This window comes from Aythya ferina, assembly GCF_964211825.1.
Source record: "Aythya ferina genome assembly, chromosome: W".
Lineage (NCBI taxonomy): Eukaryota > Metazoa > Chordata > Aves > Anseriformes > Anatidae > Aythya > Aythya ferina.
In genome coordinates this window covers 9,068,161-9,087,031 of record NC_140313.1, presented here as the reverse complement: position 1 = coordinate 9,087,031, position 18,871 = coordinate 9,068,161, and the positions used below count along the sequence as shown (strand labels likewise).

At 38.9% G+C, this 18,871-nt stretch overlaps 1 protein-coding gene across 2 annotated transcripts in view; it reads right to left on the bottom strand.

Moving 5' to 3' along the window:
* Positions 1-1,429: 1,429 nt before the first annotated feature.
* Positions 1,430-18,871, bottom strand: part of LOC311426332 (spindlin-Z) — an 85,461-nt gene continuing 68,019 nt past the window's right edge. Inside the window, exons 4-6 of one of the 2 annotated variants that reach the window (XM_084502777.1) lie at positions 9,097-9,350; positions 8,204-8,437; positions 1,430-5,209 (exon numbers count right to left, since the gene is read on the bottom strand). In XM_084502777.1, coding sequence (XP_084358903.1) covers positions 5,010-5,209; positions 8,204-8,437; positions 9,097-9,350 — 688 coding nt within the window. In that variant the 3' untranslated portion in view covers positions 1,430-5,009. The remainder of the gene's footprint in view (positions 5,210-8,203; positions 8,438-9,096; positions 9,351-18,871) is intronic. The other variant, XM_084502778.1, reaches the window with a different exon arrangement.

Sequence of the window (18,871 nt, the reverse complement as noted above, 5' to 3'; positions counted from 1 at the left end):
GACACATCATTTGGAATTTTTAAAATATGGAATTGGATGACATCCTGGTTTCCTGATTTAAAATTATGGGTGAAGAGAATTTTAGTTGTAATAATTACGCTACTGATTTTTAATTTGCATATATGTATTGGTACAATGTATCTGCATCTGCTGTTCAAAGCTAATCTACTAGAAAGGACATTAGTCTTGAATACAAGAATTATTTTGATCATCTTTCTATAACTGTGTGTATAATCATCTGTAAGATGGTACAGTGTTAGGTTGTAGTTGTTGCTCTAATATGATGATGGTTGTAGTTTGCTCACTACAAACCCTCAAAAGAAAAGGGATTGATACTGAGTCAGAAGGACATGTGGTTCTCTCCCTGGTAGAATAATAGAACCAAATCTGCAATGTTTTATGAACAGACAGCCCAAATCTCTTCTGTGTTTAGTTAGATAGAAGGAAGACTAGAAACTTTGTATGTCTGATGCTACTTTACTCACTAATTAGTCAGCCTTATCTGTAAGACCATACATAATTGTATCTCAGTATAGGGGAATGGAACAAGGTAACCCAGGCCTGGAGGATGTGTCTGAAAAGAATAGGTGAGGAACTCATGGTATACATAGATCCTTGGATACATAAATGACTTAGCTTATTATGCATGCCTAAATTTAAACAAGATAAGAAATAATCTGATGATCTGAGCACGTGCAAGAACTGGGTTCTTGTGCAATCCAGCGAACATAGTGAGGAAGACTACTGACAACCACCAGAGACCCCCCAAAAGAACACCAGTGGAATCAGACACGTATGTCAGAGACGTTTATATATTTTAATGAATTCCAGTAAATAGCATGAATATGTTAAATATTTCTTGGAAATCCAATGAATATGTATGTTTTGATTGTATATAACCCCTGTAGCTTGAACAATTCGGCATGCACATTAGGTGGAGTGATCCCCTGTGCTTCCAGCACCGCAATTAAAGAATGCCTGCTTTTTAAAACTCCAAATTGAGCCTTAGAGAGTTTCTTTGACTGACTTTTATGGTAACAGTATCACTTAAACACTGACAAACACTTCTACTGTACCCCACTGCTGAACTACTGCTAACAGTTTGAGCTATAGTGCATTCTGGAAATAGAGGCTCCCTCACACTTACATAACCACCTGAAGAGGAATCTTTCTGCCTTTGGTGAAATACAGTTTAAACATTATGCTTTACCTCAGTTGAATTCTATCTTATCAGTGTTCCTACTTACTTGACAAAGAAAAATAAATTGGCTAAGCAAGCAAACTTATTTCATAGGGGAAAGTGTTATACTGGCTCAACATTGAAATACTAAGTTGTTTTAAATTTATTTTTTTTAAATGAAGAAACTGCTTTTTCACAGTCTGAAGTCACATCACTACATTTTGCTCATGAGAACAAAATTTACAGTCATGAGTTGCACATAAAGGATTTATTTTAAACGTTTTAAGGATAGAGTTACATCATAATTATAAAAATTACTTACAGAATTAAGTAACAGATTTAAAGTGTTCATACTTCTAAATGCAGAAAACAGGGAACTGTCTACATTGTTCGAAATAAAATAAAAATAATGAAATCGAGCTCTAAAGATGAAGTCATTACCTAATTTTAAAATGTGAATACAAAGACCTCTGAACTATACACATACCAAGAACCATCCAAATTGCACTAATGAAAGATGTAAAATACAAAAAGCACAGCATTTTTAAGGAACCCAAAACTGCTTTTATAATAATTTTTCCCTGAATCATCTGTAATATATTCTGTCTGAAGATAACGCCTCCCCTTTTAAATAATTCATTTAAAGAAGGCTTATGCCTATTGCAATAAATAGGATTTTCCCCAAAGTATTTCAGTCTTCATGCAGTCCAACTTATTTTAGGGTTTGGCATTCAAAAGAAAAAATGTAGTGTTTTACTAATCAGTTGTGATTTTATTTGTTCTTGAACAGAATACATGGTCCCTTCAAATGCTGTATGACACATACAACTGGAAAATTACCTTCTGTTGGCACCATGCTCGCTTCACCAGCGCATTTAATCCTACTAACAACCATTAAAACAGCACAATAAGCAAATTCACAAAAAACTGAACACACACACAAAAAAAGAACAAAACCCAAACCTAAACATTATAACATGCAAATTCAGTTTGTTACATTGAACGTTCTAACATTCTAAGCATGCAAAAAAAAAAAAGATGGCCTGGTTTTAAGTTTTTTTTTTTTTTCCTTTTTAAAAGTTTTAATTGGCAGCTTGACATCACGCACACAATACATAACAATACTACAGCAGGTAAATGAGAGAGGCCAATAACTTTTATACAAAGATCCATGTCTTGTGCCATCACAAGCCCTATGATAAATTTGGAAAGTAATGTTGCACCCCTAGAACAAGGGACCAACATATTAGAACCCCTAGAACAAGGGACCAACAACCAGGTTAATGAAAGCACTGCATGCAGATCTGAAACATGAGCCTAAAACAAAGCCCAAGCAGATGGCAGGGAGTGGAATTAATCTCAAGCTACAAAAAGGTGGTTTAAGCTATAGAAAATAAACAAAACAACAAAAAAATCACAACCTAACAACAATAACAAAATTAAGAAAAAAGATTAAAAGAATAAATCATGCAACAGACAATGACATCTAAAAACTGCCATAAATTTGACAGTTTAGAGATTATATTCTAATTAGCAAAATAAGTGTTGTATTAGTGTCTTGCATAAAACCCACACGTAAGCTTAATGCTAAAAGTGTTCCAGTAAACCTCAGCTATTTCAAAACAAACCTTGTATTCCTTAGAAGTATAGCCCAAAATTCACTGTACTAAGTTATTCATGTATCTTGTGTATAATCAATACACTCACTCATTCTTGTGCCACAAATATCAACTGGGGCTCACGGAGCCAGGCTCAGCTTTAAGATTTACATGCAGGACTCGTAAGAGTCAATAGAAAGCACATAACAGATCTGCAGGATGAAAGCACTGTGTTGCAAATCTGCTCACTGTTCAAAATACAAGGAAAAATTTATGACTTAGGTACTTAGTGCTTAAGTACTAGATTGAGAAGCTGTGAACTGAAAGACAATAGTCTGCCTTTGGTTGCCCATGATGAAATACTGTACAGAATGCAATATAGTAGCAAGGGACAAAGGATTAAGGTATATTTATATGGTATTACCATTAAACAGCATAATGAGGCACAGGCCTTAAGGCTAAAATATGAAATCAGGCAAAGAAAAGGACAGAAGGGGTCTTAAACCACTTAGTTCTTGGTATCAAGGATACCCACAATAAAGGTCAGATCTCTGAGTAACAGCACTTCTCCTGCATCCTTCCACTAACTGCATAAAGTTGGATACCTATGTATTCCTTCTTTCCATCAACAGTGTTGACTGTCCTCATGTACTGTGTTTCTGTGAAGCTGTACTTTGAACCTTGTAGAGCTCTGCTTTAATGTAAGCATGATAATTTTGCTGCTGTGCTTATCCTTGTTGCAGCTCTGTAGCTTTTAAAAGCTGCTACACTTAAACAACAACAACATAACCTTGATTTAGAACCAACTTGCAAGATTAAAACTGTGGAAGGATTTGTCTGTTGTGGGCTGCTATTTACATCCACAATCTAATGCAGATGACTGAACCACTGAGACTGCCTATAGCTTCCATTAGATAGTATACCACTGGCATGCAGAATTCTAGTGTTCATAGAATGAAATTCACGTTAATAGCATACCTCTAAGCAAGTATACCACCAAAGGCAACAATGGGTTTAAGCTGTAGATTTGTCTGGTCACTTCTTACATGGAAAAGCCAGAAAAACAATACATTGGGAACATGCCTTCTTGAACCAAGATGGTTAAGAACAAAAGAAAATTAAAAGAAAAAAAAAAAAGCAAAGGAAAGAAATATAGCAGACTGAGCAGAAGGCAACAAACGCTTCTCCTTCTCTAAAGGAGGTCTTCAATGTAAAAGGGCCCCACCCCCACCCCCATGATTGTATTTACCATGTAAAAGATTAATTACTCTTAGGCTTCTAAATCCACACACAAATATCCAGTTTGCTAGGTTCTGATATTAAATGAGAAACTAGAGATTGCCAATGCATAGTCTAAAGTCTTCTTAAGTAGTATATATACTGTTAAACTTGTGGCACCAAACACTTGGGTTTTGCTAAGAAATGTGTATAACAAAACAAAGTACAACATTTAGGATTGAAGGCAGCTTTTTTTGTGTCTATTTTACTGGTTCCTACAACTTGTAAAAACTGGGCCATTAACCTGCATTTTCTAATTAACTGGTTATACAGATTAAATATATTTTTATACTTTAAAGCGTTTACACTGAAAGGTGCTTAAGTCAAACAACTGATATTCAACTGCTCTGTGACTACTAAAAACGCACAAGTATTTCCATGTACCACAAATTCTTAAAAAGCTTAATGTTAAATAAAGTGTAGAAACACAGTAGATTGATGTTACTTGTGTTAGGCACTCCTTACTGCTGCACAAACCATTCAAACCTTTCAGGAAAGTCACTTCTGTATCAACCTGGAAAACAAAGGACTGCCAGTAGCCAAGAAATTAAATTTAATGTTACAAAAGAAGGTATATCGAAAATAGCAAACTACACTTCCATGTGGCAGCTGAACAGGTGAGTGCAACGTTGAAGAAAGTTAAAATCTATGAAAAAAAAATAGATTACAATACTAGATTGACTTTATACAGCTTGATTTTGCAGCTGTTCTTTGCTTTTAACTCCCTCCCACCCAAATATATTGACTTCCTTCAAGAAAAGGAGTTCTTATGCAAAACGTATCACGTTCACATAAATGTTTTTATCATTCAGTACACAACAGTTTTGATGACAGAGACTGTGGCTTCACAGGGACATTTAAGCTTTCATTTAACTGAAAAGCAGTCAAGTCTTTGTGTCTACAAATTTTACATTTAATAGTTCTACAAATTTGGCAAAAGTTCATGTTGATGTCTAGGATGTCTTCACCAAATCATAGACATAAATATGGAAATCATCATCAAACTTGATGAAATAGACAGATGGTTTGGCTTCTACTTGATGAATGACCATGCCAGTCCTTTTTGATCCATCTTCTTTGGCATATTCCACTTGTTTGCCTACCAGGCTGTCCACAACTTCTCCTGGTTCCCGTTCTGCAGGAGGTGAATCATCTGTAACACAAAAATACAGCGTACTTTGGTAGACATTTATAGATTTATTTTCAATAGAGAAAACTGCAGTCTTTAAAAGTTATGAGAAATAATCACAAGTTTAAAATGCAGAGTATGTCTAAAACAAGTTGTTCAGACAAACACCTAACTACTGCCATGCTTCTAGAAAGTACAGTCACAGAATTATTATTTTTTTCTTTAAGGTAATGCTATCTTCAATTTTATGAAGTCAGAAACAGCACTTCATTTGGTTAGAAAAGTAATTTTTTTGACATGAAGGTTTACACGCTAGTTACAGAATATATTTGTAGATAATTAAATTTAAACCCCCAGCAGAACAAGACACTGAGTCTCTAACAAAAAGGCAGGCATGCTAGGCGTCCCTCTCCCCACATGCTTTATTCAAAATGCCAATGCAAGCATGCCAGTGCAATAAAACCACATCTTCTAAGTTAAGTGTAAACTCCTTAATCAATAAGGCTGTTAAAAGGGGCTTTTGATTTCACACTGGAATGGATGCTGTTGCTGAAGTCTAACAACATTATTTGCTTTTCTAGCAAAATCTTTAAGGACACAATTCACATTATCTGAAAAAGATCCAGATTCAGGGAAGGGAGTTCATACTTTGGAGTGTCTTGAAAACAGAAGTAAATAGTAGATAACCTCATGATGAGCATGAAGGGAAAAAAGAGCACATGAAAAACAATTAATTCTTAAATGTGGAAAGCATATAGGCCTTTTCCCTTATTTTATTCCCTTATAAGAAAACAAAGCAGAACTATTAAAAGCAGAAATACCTTACAATCCTTGTTAAGGTTTTACACAGAGAACACATTACTTGGAGATGCCTGCTTTGAAAGAGCTTGCTTTATTTGTGACCATCTTATTCCTAAAGAAAGTTTTTTTAATTTGTGGCTCACTTTTTTCAAGCCACAGATATATTATTTTTGTGTTGCAAATCTGCTCACTGTTCAAAATACAAGGAAAATTTATGACTCAGATATTTAGTGCTTAAGTACTAGATTGAGAAGCTGTGAACTGAAAGACAATAGCCTGCCTTTGGTTGCCCATGATGAAATACTGGACAGAATGCATCTTTTTTTATAACTGTGTATAATCACCTGTAAGATGGTAGTACAGTGTTAGGTTGTAGTTGTTGCTCTGATATGATGAGGGTTGTAGCTTGCTCACTACAAATCCTCAAAAGAAAAAGAAAAAACCCATGTTTATTACGTAATTACCTTCTTTCATTCCCTTCACATGAACTCATTATCAGTTCCCCATTCAATAGTTATTGAATGTATGTTTGTTTTCCTACCATCAGAAATTCTAACTCAAGCAAGATAGCTTTTCTGTTTCTTATAAAACTGCATGATAATTTTCACTTTTTCTTTTATTCTTTCAACATGTCAGTTTCTGAGAAGAAAATACACTGAGCCTCACTAACAATGAGAACTTTGCATTAGGAAGAGTAAATATTTTTTAAGGTGGAAATTTAGAATGTTGTATACAAAATGGGTATACAAAACCTGATATTAGTGAGGAAGAGTTTCATCCTTCCCCAATTAAATATATGGTAATGTAGCAAAAATAAATACTTGCATAACTTGCTGTTACTATCCTTCTTAAACTTTTGAGCATGATCTCTAAGTAATATCATAGATTTTTGTACTGCTTTTGCTATTAATGTTGTTTGCTGTTCTTATAGCTTAAAAGGTAATTTTGTTTTCTAACTCATTAAATTCATAAGAATTTATGTTAGACACCTGCTTTTCTAATATAGTAATCACTACTGTAAAAACTAATTAAACAGAACTTTTAAGGAAAACACAACAAACCATTCACAACACATAAGACTTCAGATGTAAGTAATCAATATGTTCATGAGGATAATTTAAGACATCCCACAATCCAGTTTAAATGTGAGCATGTACAAAATACATATACACTTTTTTCAAGCCACAGATATATTATTTTTTGGTAGACTGAAAAAAAATAAATCTAAAGATGTAAGATTACTACAGAGGCTACGCAAGTAAGTGCCACCTGTTCACTCAGCCGTAAGACTATTTATCATCAGTGCTAGATCTGAAGGAAGACAGTCTCAAACTCGATGAATTAATTTTAACTAGTATTTATGTAGTGCATTGCATAACCAAACGCTAATTATCTAATTATTAATTCACTTTAAAGCTAAAATTGCCTCTCTGTCAGAGAAGTGCTTTTTAGGTGCAGGGAGAGTACAATATTTTTGACAATTTTTTTATTTTTTATTTTATATATATATATATATATATATATATATACTGGCTATCCAAATCTCTTGAACGATATTGATTATGTGAAAATCCTTCTATATTAATAGGAATATCACCAATAATTTTCACTTCAAGAAGGGAAGAAAAAATATCCCTCCTGACCTATTGAAACATTTTTCCTGTTACTGTGTTTAAACGTGAGAGAAAATGAGTTCTCAAAAGTTCTTTCCTCTAAAGAACTACTCAATAACTTTCCAAACTGAAGATGCCCACTCAAACTAAATTAATCTGCCTATTTTAGTTATCCCCAAAACATTATCCTTAGAAGAACTGCTTTAGAAATCCAAATCCAGAGCCTGTCAAGGAGCTGTGACACTTTTATAAGAAAACAACAGTGGAAGGCTTCTAGTTTGTCAGTTTCCAGTTAAAAAACTCCAAACGTTCTCTCTTCCACAAAAGTATGTACATCCATCAGAATTAGGCATGACTACAGAACAGTATTTTCCTGTATTTATTGCATACTTCACCACTGATTCAAGTGAAATATTTCAAGAGTTAATACATGTGTATTTTCTGTTGTGCTATAGTTTTGATACTTTTAAGAAAATGTAAAAAAGGGAGTAACAAACAAGACCCTTGTTTGTCATCTCTCTTTTCCATAAATAAACCATAAGCCAAACAACAACACAAAGAGAGATGCCACTTTCTAAAAGAAGTAAGTAACTGTCCTACTCACTGGAATCAGGCATAATGCGAAGGTCACCTTCTTTATAATCATCTAAGAGCTGGTACATGTACAAGACAGGATCTTTCTCATAGGTAATATAAAACCATGTGTTCATAATAGGAGCTCGAGCCAAGACCATCCCCCTCCATTCATCTTTTGAGCCATCCTCTGTCTCAAACATATGTTCCACAGCTTTGCCAATCATTGTGTCTGCCAGGTGGGCATCGCTAATTCGAGATGAAGCTGAAATGACATAAGTTCATAAATCCATTGAAAAAATACAGATGTAAGTCTTTGTCAAAAATAATATTTATCCAGATTCATTAATAAATTTGTTTGAAAGTTAGTCAATTCACATATAAATCAAATACTGTCTATTCCAGATAGTTGAAGAATAAAAATCTGCAGAACTTTAGGAATTATTTTAACATGTTAAAACTTATTAACATTTTCCAGCACTGTACACCTCCCGGTCCAGATTAAACAAACTGTTATAATGCAAGGTAAAGGGAGACCAATATAGGCCATAGCAATAAATAATGTCTGTATTTTCAATATCTGTATTGTGGGGGGAGGGGAGAGGAGGAAGAGAGGCTAATCACAGAGCAGCTCTATGAAATTATTAATGAAAGTGTTGGGTTTGGTCACCCCTAACCCCATTCTAGAGACTACTACTGATCTCTTTGCAGTCAGGAAAAACAAGATCTTACTCCATTCATAAACGAGTAATTACTAGGGTAAACTTGAACTTTGTGAAAATTTGGATTATCTGCAAAGTGACAAAATGTGATTTAATAAAATTTAAATATTCTGATGTTATCTTCAGGGAAAGTCAGGAGAGATTAGTGGAGAACATTTAATATTAAATTACAATATATGCATATATAGGAATAACCTCTTACCAACTCTGTCTGGAAGGACTTCAAGTGCTGAAACTCTTTCATCTTTGTGCAGTTCTAATCCATACACACAATCAAATCCATCATACTTTATAAGATAGAGAGAGGGATTTACAGGAACTTGATCAAGAACTGTGCCCTTCCACTGTGTTACGGGTCCACTCCCTTCTTTCCAGCCATGCTGTATTCTGCAGCCTACAATGTTTCTTCGTGGCTGAGAAATAGGTTTGCTTGGTCCCACATTGTTTCTATGCTTTCTGTACACAGATACAAACATAGTATTAAACAAGTACATACTCAAAATTCTACTCTGTATGCTTTAAGAAGGCAATATATTATTATATATTAATTAAATTAAAATTATAAAGATGCAATAAATTCTAATACATACAGTTTAGTGCACATTTTTCAAATTAGGGTATAAAGCATATTCTATTGTACTGGAAAAAGAAAAAAAAAAAAAAACATTGAAAAGTAACAAAACACTTTCAACATTTTGTATAAGGTTGCTTTCATAATATCAGTTTCCAAACCTAGCTTGCTTAAGCCAAAAGAACTATTTTACCTAGTGCAACAATGAACATCAAAACTCATTTGTTAAAACCCTAAATCAGGTCTCAAAGAGCAATGTTACCTGACAGTACTATAGCTTTGCTACTTCGTTGCTCTCTGCGGAACAGTAAACATAATTCCCTTACCACAGGAGGAATAAGTTAGTGGAAACTTTAGTGATGGTTGATTAAAATTCTTCAAGGCATTTGTTTTCCCTAACCTGTGTTGTCACCTGAAAGAAATTTCACTTCCCTCTGCACTTACAGGTATCTTTGACTTCAAGTGTTTTTAAAGACATATTGTAGTGACAATATTCTTCTAACATTCCTTTTTAGTACTACACAAGAATAATTATATGCAAAGGTAAAAGTAATAAAAGGGATAGCCCTTAAAGTAGAAAACAGATTAAATATACTTTTTGCATTTCCTCAGTTTTTTAATGCAACTTGCATGGAAAGATTTCCGCTAGTGAATATCAGTTGTTCAGATAAAGTCATGTAAGCTATTTCACAGTTTCAAACCACTAAAACATTATTACACAAGTTTTATTCTACTCAGATTAAAAAACAAAACAGTTTCAAATAAAAAAACATAAGTGTTTTTTACAACAGTACATTGGTGATAAATGTATATTATATTTATTTATTTTAGCCTGTTATGATATACATATTAATTCCTAAAATGATATTTTGAAGGTTGCCTGATTAAAATTTTCATGAATGTTAGCTAATTCCAAAATAATTTTCTGGATTAGTTAATTAAATGGCAGTAAAATATACTTTAAAACATACTAGTCATGCAATTTCTAAAAAATGAAAAATCAGTTGCAGAAAACAACATCCACCCTTAGATTAGTGACAGTGACCAAAGAGAAATGTCTCCACGAACAATGAAAGCTCATAGAGCAGTCCATGTATGATAGAGTTCCAAAAGAGACAAACAGCAATCATACAAGTAAAATCTCATAACCAGTCTTAAAGAATAATGAAAAACAGTACATAAAATTATTAATGCTGAAAATGTAATCATAATTCTATTAAAAATAAGATGTACAATTCCTTCAGCAGTTTGCCCCACCTCCAAATTTTCATTCTTCATGAAGATCTTAGCAGAGTTCCACATTATCTTTTGTCAAATTTCACTTTTGTGATGATTTAATCCTCATCAAGGATGTCACCCTGCAGTTCATACTCCTAACTTGGATAACTGATTATTATAGAAATGCTAACTTCTATTCCACTTAAGAGGCACTCCCCTGCAAAGTCAGTTCTAATTTTACAGAAACTTGAACACATGCTCAAATTCTAGTTTTTGATCAAATCTTACTTTTTTTTCTAAATATTCCATTTTAAAGCATCCTAACAGGATAAAACTTAACTACTACTGAAGCTAAAAAGTTAAAATTGAAAAAGGTAAAATAATGTTCATGTTTAAATTCATGTTTATGTTCATGCTTAACTATGCATTTTTACTTTATGCCTATAAAGCATAATCATAACATTTAAATTTGCACAATTAAGTGAAAAGCTTCCATATTTTTTAAAAATATCATGGAAAAAGACTACATAACTAAGTTCAAACTGGTAATTACCTTTTAAAGTACCTTGGAGAAAGCAAAAAACATTGTAAATGCAGTTACAAGTCAAACAGCAGTTAGGTATACTCACAGTTCAAGTTATTCTTTGTGTGACAGCTGTACTACTGAACAAATATTCACTCTAATTTGTAGTCGCTTATATTGCAATAAATTCTTTTCTAATGAATAAATTGTCAAAGAAAAACTACTTTTGCTTGCACGTGAACATGTGCTAAGAAAGAATACATACGTTTCTAACTCACAACAAATAATAGCTATCAGTATGCTTTCAAATAAGACAATAGCAACTCTTAAACCATTTTTTCTCAATAATGTGTGTTTTTTGTTTTTTTGTTTTGTTTTGTTTTGTTTTCTGATGTGCAGAGTAATACAAATGTACATAATTTGTGGTTTAACCTGGCAGGCAGCTAAACATCACACAGCTGTTTGCACACTCTCTTCTGTACCCCACAGTGGGATGGGGGGAAGAATTGAAAAGTGCAAAAACGTGTGGGTTGAGATAAGGACGGTTTAATAAGAAATTTAAAAAAAAAAAAAAAAGGAAAGGAAAGAAAAAACCCACACAATAACAACAAAAAAGCATACACAAAACAAATGATGCACAATGCAATTGCTCACTACCAGCTGATTGATGCCCAGCAAGACCCTGAGCAACAGCAGCCCTCCCCCAGCCAACTCCCCCCAGTTTTTATCGCTCAGCATCATGTCATATGGTATGCAATATCACTTTGGCTAGTTTGGGTCAGCTGTCCTGGTTCTGTCCCCTTCCAGCTTCTTGGGCACCCCCAGCCTCCTCCCTGGCAGGGCGGTATGAGAAGTTGAAAATCCTTCACTTACTGTAAGCACTGCTCTGCAACAACTAAAACATCCCTGTGTTATCAACATTATTCTCATCCTAAATCCAAAACACAGCACCATACCAGCTACTAAGAAGAAAATTAACTCTATCTCAGCTGAAACTAGCACAATAACCTTTTGAGATGCTATAATCAGAAGACCCAAGTAAATATTTTCTTTCTGTTTTACTGGAAATATCTTTAAAATTCCACAAAGGTTTGTTCTTAAAGACTGAGATAATATTTGAATTCCCTAGACATTCAATATTTAAATTTCCCTATGTTATAAATGAGGTCTCAACTCAATCTGAATTATGTAATATTTATAAAACAAATATTTCTAAAAGGTATAAAAGGCAAGCACTGGGTGTGTGGGGAGTCTACACTCCACCAAAATGCACACACGAACATCAAACATTCTTAATATACAGAACATTGCTTTACATACTAAACCCGAGTATGCCTATACATACGTACAATCAGGAAAGGTAACAAACAATCCTTTAAGTTCCATGACTTAACAGTCTCCATTTTCCATTCCTTTTGAGCGATATGTCTCGCTTTAAGTTGTCAAGCAACTCGGTCTTCAGGCCTTATGTATCCCGTTCTTCCCGGGATCGAAGAAAAGCATATCCATCTCCTTTTCAAGACCAATAGGCCTGGGTCAAAAGGCATGTTCAGGTCAACAGGGGGCGTAACAGCAAAAGCCTTCGATGGCTGTGGAAGCAGAGGGGCCGATGGCATAGCAGTCGGATCAGTAAAGGAGCCCACAGCTCCCTCACTATCTGGCAAACCACATGCTTCTGACTGTGGTCCCACAGGCCTCTTTAAGGCCTCAGAGATTGCTTGCCAGGTGCTGAGCAATCCCACCGCAACCTTGTCATTTTTAGTTACAGAGTCCCACACCTTGACCTCAGTTTGGTCCCATATTTCAGGATCATAAACTGTCCAATTGTTAATAAGGAGAATAAGCTGTAAGGTTACCAGGACAGTCTTTGTTCCTAAGGACGTATGATTCCCCATAATGCGCAACTGCTTACCAGTGAGAGGCAGTTGTGTGCACAGGTCTGCTTCTCTCAGCTCGAGCTTCTCTCCAGCTCCAGTGCACCTATTTCCAGCGACTTTCTGTACGAGCTTCTCTGAGCAGTTTGCTGAGTTTGGCCGAACCTATCTTCATGAGGCGATCAAAGTGCCTGTTCCCGTCCTGGTCTCCATTCTGCCAGCCTGTTCCTCTTCACTCCTTTTTCCTGCTTCTTTATTGATGACATAACTTCATCGTGTTGCCTTCCTTTTTTCTTTTTTTTTTTATCTTGAGGGCAGGCTCCCCTCTTATACCCTTCTCTCCACAGCAGTTCTTTTCAAAACAACTTTTCATTGGTCAAACAACTTTGAATGTAACAACAACAGCAAACACCCAGAAACCTCCATGCCTTAATGGCTGGAGAACAAGAAACCCTGAGACTGCATGGAGTCTCCTGAATCACCCTTCTTTGTTCCCTCTAAACTCTTTTATATTCCTGATGGCTTCATCCTTAAGAGTCTAATGTTATCTCAACCACGGGGCTTTCTGACCCCCATGGCCACATTCCCAAATCTCCCCCTTCTTTATCAATATCAACCATTTTCTCGACACGAATTACCACTCCATATATAACACCTATGTATGTAAAACACAGTCAGGAAAAACAGATAATAGCAATTTCTAAAAATAGTTCTTGATGCATCAGATACATCCTCATTTTAAATGGCCCTTCAATTGCAGTATGTTTCAGATCCTCTTACTTATCTTGAAGGCATTAAGTTGATAAGTAAACCTAATTACATGAAAAAGTTTCATTAGCAGGACTAGATATTTCATAGACAGTTCAAAGAAATCTCAAAAATAGTACAAATGAGGCAGAATAACAATGGCCAGTACAATTTCTGTCTTTCACAGTGTGAAGTAGAAAATATATTTAAAATAGGGCTCAAATTAGAACTGTGATCAAACTGACACAATGAAAACTCAATAACCAAAGTTATTAAGCAGGTATTCTTCATTATGGCACCAGGTGGGAGGGGGAACGCTCCGCCTAATACACACACACTAAGGGTTACTGGCAGTGTGTTTATATTAGTGGGACAAATACATATTCATTTCATTCTCTGGAAGAATCATTAATGTAGGTTCCTGCCCCTATTCACATGCATACTGGAGTCCTAGGGTAGTCATCCTGTGTACTCTGGTGGTCTCTTGAAGGCTTCTAAATCTTGAAGAAGACTTCTTGATGAAGTCTTCTAAATTCCTGACCCTTACTTTCTTTGACAGACATCAGCAGTCAAGCCAGTTCTTTCTGGTTCCATTATCTATGCACAGTCTTTTACTCCCTTATCTTTGGGGTTGTTAACATACAATTGTGCTAGCTAAGACCTAGGAATCAACATCCTTTATCTTGTTCCCTGTCTGAAGTCCCCCCTTTGCTTTATCCTAGGCAAATTCTTTTGCTTATAACACTCCTTGATTCAAAGTTTTCATAAAATTCCTACCAGTTTCTACAAGGTGCTTGATTTTGTTACACTTCCAAATTTCATAATCACCTAGTCCTTTTATGCAGCACGAAAATGTACACTCTACTAATATACAAGTTAAGAATACTACTATAAGGAAGATACATGTTCCTATAAACAATTGCTTAAGCCAAGATAAGTTGTGTAATGTTATAAATGAAGTCTCAACTCAATCTGAATTTAGTAATATTTATAAAAGGGCAAGTAAACAGCGCTGGGTGTGCAGGGAGTCTACGCTCCACCAACACGCACACGAGAACTTCGAACATTCTAAATATACAGAACGTTGCTTTTACATACTAAACCCGAGTATGCCTATACATCCTCTACATATGTACAATCAGAAAAGGCAACAAACAATCCTTTAAGTCTATTACTATCAATGTCCTCCATGACTTATAACAGTCTCCATTTTCCATTCCTTTTCTTGATTACAAACACCGGAGAATTCCAGGGCTAGTCGTGGGAACAATACATGTATGTCTCACTTTAAGTTGTCAAACAACTCGGCCTTTGGGCTGTCGGATAACCCAACCGAAAGCCCCAGGACAAACAGACACAACGACCAGCGTTCTGTGCCGTAAGCCAACTTATTGCTGCGTGACATTATCTTATATAGTGTCAAAGCCTCCCACCCAGGAACCCAGGACCCCTCCCACTGTGCTCGCAGGCACCCCCAAACACTTCCCCTCGTGCACGCAGACACAACCCAGAATAACCCCACATCTCCCCCCTCTTTATGCAGTAGTGCACCCCCTTTAACCCGTTACGCTAAGCGTGATTTAATCATAACTACTTAGGGACGAGTATCCGTCCCAGGAACAGGTGGTGATAATGGGAACCCTTCATGATTTTTGGTGAGAATGGTCAGCAGGCTGCAATTCATTATACTGCTTTTAGCTGTTTTTGCTTTTATACATGCATATACTAGCCCTATCACAATGAATACTATTACTGGTAGCAATATTGTTTGCAAAAGTGATTTAAGCCATCCTTCTAGATGAAAGCCTAGCCCCTCGAAAGTTGCCCCCAGCCAATTCTGTTCTGCGTCACGCTGCTCTTCTTTTATTTTGTCTTCCGCACAATTGCGTCCCCGGCAGAACGGCTTCTTTTCCGTCCTCCGTCGCATGCGTGGTGCCGTCCGATGACAAGTGTGTTTCATGTGTCAGATTGATACCTGCCTGCACGGTGGCATTGATACGGATGGTAGTCAGCTTCCTTCCCTGGCAAGCAGCAGGCAGGAACAACCCACAAAGTGTCCCATTGGGTACTGGCTCAGCAGACCGTAGGTTGTAAGTGTATGGCGTTGGAAATAGCGGAGCGGTCCGGTAGCCCACAGCATACTCCTGCCAGTAGCCCCTGTACACTGCAGGGCACAAGGCAAGGACAAGCAGGAGTTGCTTCGTTCAAGCCCACTCTATAGCGAGGGCAAGGAGTTCATCCCATTGTGGAAACGCAACGTGGGGCACAGACACGTAGCCAAAAAGCAGTAGGTGCTGCAGCTGGCCCTGATGTAGAATAATAATAGCTCCCTGTACCAATTGTTTTCTGGCCCGAGACTGGACAGCGGACTTGTCCACCCCTGCTCGATGGGGGTTGGGACCCACGCTTGTGGCCGAGACGGCGGGTCCCTTTTCGTCCCAGCGTTGGCGTTTCCCGACTGCCCCCCCCCCTTTTTTCCTCTTTGTAGTGGGTTTACGTGACAAGGTTTTGGTAGCAGGGGGCCATAGGGGTGGTTTCTGTGAGAAAGATCTAGAAGCTGCCACATGTTTGGGAAGGGCCCCATCGTTTTCCAGAGCTGAGCCAATAAGTGATGTTGTTTTGCGCCTCTGTGAGAGCATATTTAAGACAGGGAAAAAAACGCTGCGCCACACAGCAGCCGGGAGAGTCAAGGGAGTGAGAAAACAGCCTTGCAGGTGCCAAGGTCAGTGTAGAAGGAGGGGGAGAGGTGCTCCAGGCGCCGGAGCAGAAGTCCCCTGCGGCCTGTGGTGAGGACCATGGTGAAGCAGGATGTCCCCCTGCAGCCCATGGAGTACCACGGTGGAGCAGGGTTCCATGCTGCAGCCCGTGGAGGAGACCACGGTGGAGCAGGTGGCCCTGCACCGACGGAGGCTGTGGCCTGTGGAAGACCCCTGCCGGAGCAGATTCCGGGCCAGACCTGTAGCCCGTGGAGAGGAGACCACGCAGGAGCAGGTGACTTGGCAGGAGCTGCTGCCCGTAGGGGAGCCAGGTTGGAGCAGTTTTCTCCTGAGGGATGGACCCCGTGGTACGGACCCATATCCGGAGCAGTTCTGGAAGAGCTGCTGCCTGTGGGAAGCCCACGCCGGATCAGTTCATCAAGGACTGCATCCCGTGGGTGGGACCCCACAGCACAGGGGACGAGAGTGACCGAGAAGGAGTGGCAGAGAAGAAGTGCTGTAGACTGACCATAACCCCCATTCCCCCGTTCCCCTGCACCACTCGGGGGGAGGAGATGGAAGAGGGTGGATGGGGGGGAAGGTGCTTTTGGTTTCTTTCCTTTGTTTCTCACTTCTCTAGCTTGTTAGTAATGAGCAATAAATCTTACTATCTTCTTATGCTGAGTCTGTTTTGCCCGTTACAATAATTATTGCGTGATTTTCTCGTCCTTATCTCAATCCTTGAGCCCTTTTCACATATTTTCTCCCCATTCCTCTTTGAGGAGGGGGAGTGAGAGAGTGGCTGTGGTGGAGTTCGGCTGCCCACTTGAGCGGAACCACGACACTCTTTCACTTCCCCTTTGCGTTGTGAGCACTCCCGAGCGCAGTGGCCAGACCGCCCACACACCCAACAATGAACATGGCTGTTTTCGACCACAGGTTCCCTTTTCTTGGGACATTCACGAGCTACGTGACCACGCTGTCCGCAGTGAAAACAACCACCAGGATACATCTGGAGGGCAAACGCCTGGAGGGCAGACGTGACTCCCATCATCTGCTCACTGAGGGCAGCAGCAAGAGGTTGCATTTCCTGAGCCTTGCCAAACGCACAGACACGAGCGATAAGCTTGCCCGCGCTTGCTGAAGCTGGAAGTGCTGCAAGAGTGGCCTTGAATTCAGGCAGAGCTCCCGTTCTTAAGCATTCCCTCAAAAAAACATCTTGCACTTCCAGTGGTAAATTACTGCTTGCCACAGCTGTCTGCACCCTGTCTGCAAAGCGCCCAAAATGTTCCTCAGGTTTTTGCTGAATATGCAGATAACTGGGAGTCGGGCTGACTACAGCATTCATCCGCTCTAATGCTCTGCAGCCCAAATCGGCGGCGGCAATAAGCATAGGTTGCAGCAGCAATAATTGTTCCTGCGGAGTATTCCACCGCCCTCGTCCCAACAACGCTTCCCCAGGCAAACCATGTAAAGGATCCTGGGGGTTCGCCCATGCACGAGCCATTAAGGCTTCGCCTTCCTCTTCCAGCAAAGACTCAAATATGGGTACCTGCGCTGCCGTCAGGCAGGCTCGGGCAACCTGCCGCCAGTCAAACATCAGGGGCCCTTGCAAAGCCACCGCATCCAACAAAACCTGTGTCTGTGGGCTAGAGAATCCACCCTCCTGTACAGCCTTTTTTAACTGTAGCAGCATCTTATAGTCTACCGGCTGCCACTGATGTCCCTGAGACCCCGCGAAAACAGGAAAGCACCCTATCCGCACAGGACTTGGTGTTATTTCACAACCCGAGAGAAGACATTCTCGCGCACTGATAATCCATTTTTCCCTTGCCTTCTGCACCTCCTCACGGATGTGCATCGGCTGTCGCGAAGTAGCCTGTCTAGGATCCCAAGACTCCTCATCTGTTGAACTCTCACTATCCACTCATTCTCTCTCTTGGGGCGCAGCACCCGACGGAACAGGAACGCGACACACGGACGATGGTAGGGGCTTCTCCAAAAAAGACTCCACCCGCGCTTGCACCCCCTCCCGCTTTCCAGGGTCAAACGCCGGAGGGGCATACAGCGGCAGCCGGAGGGAGCCCGAAAACACCGGCGCCTGCCCGGATGCCACCCCTACCCCTTCAGGACCCCTGGCAGGGAATAGGATAAGGGAGCCCTTCTTATTTACCCCCCAAAAGGACCCGTCCGATGAAGTATGTACCGCGTTCCCTTCTGCCGGGGGAGCACTAGGCACTGCTATTTTTTCATGATCTAACCGAACTCGCAGGGGGGCCACAAGGGGGTTCCCACCTTCTTCTTTCTCCTGCTCCACATTATTTTCATCTCCCGATAGAGCCTCCTCC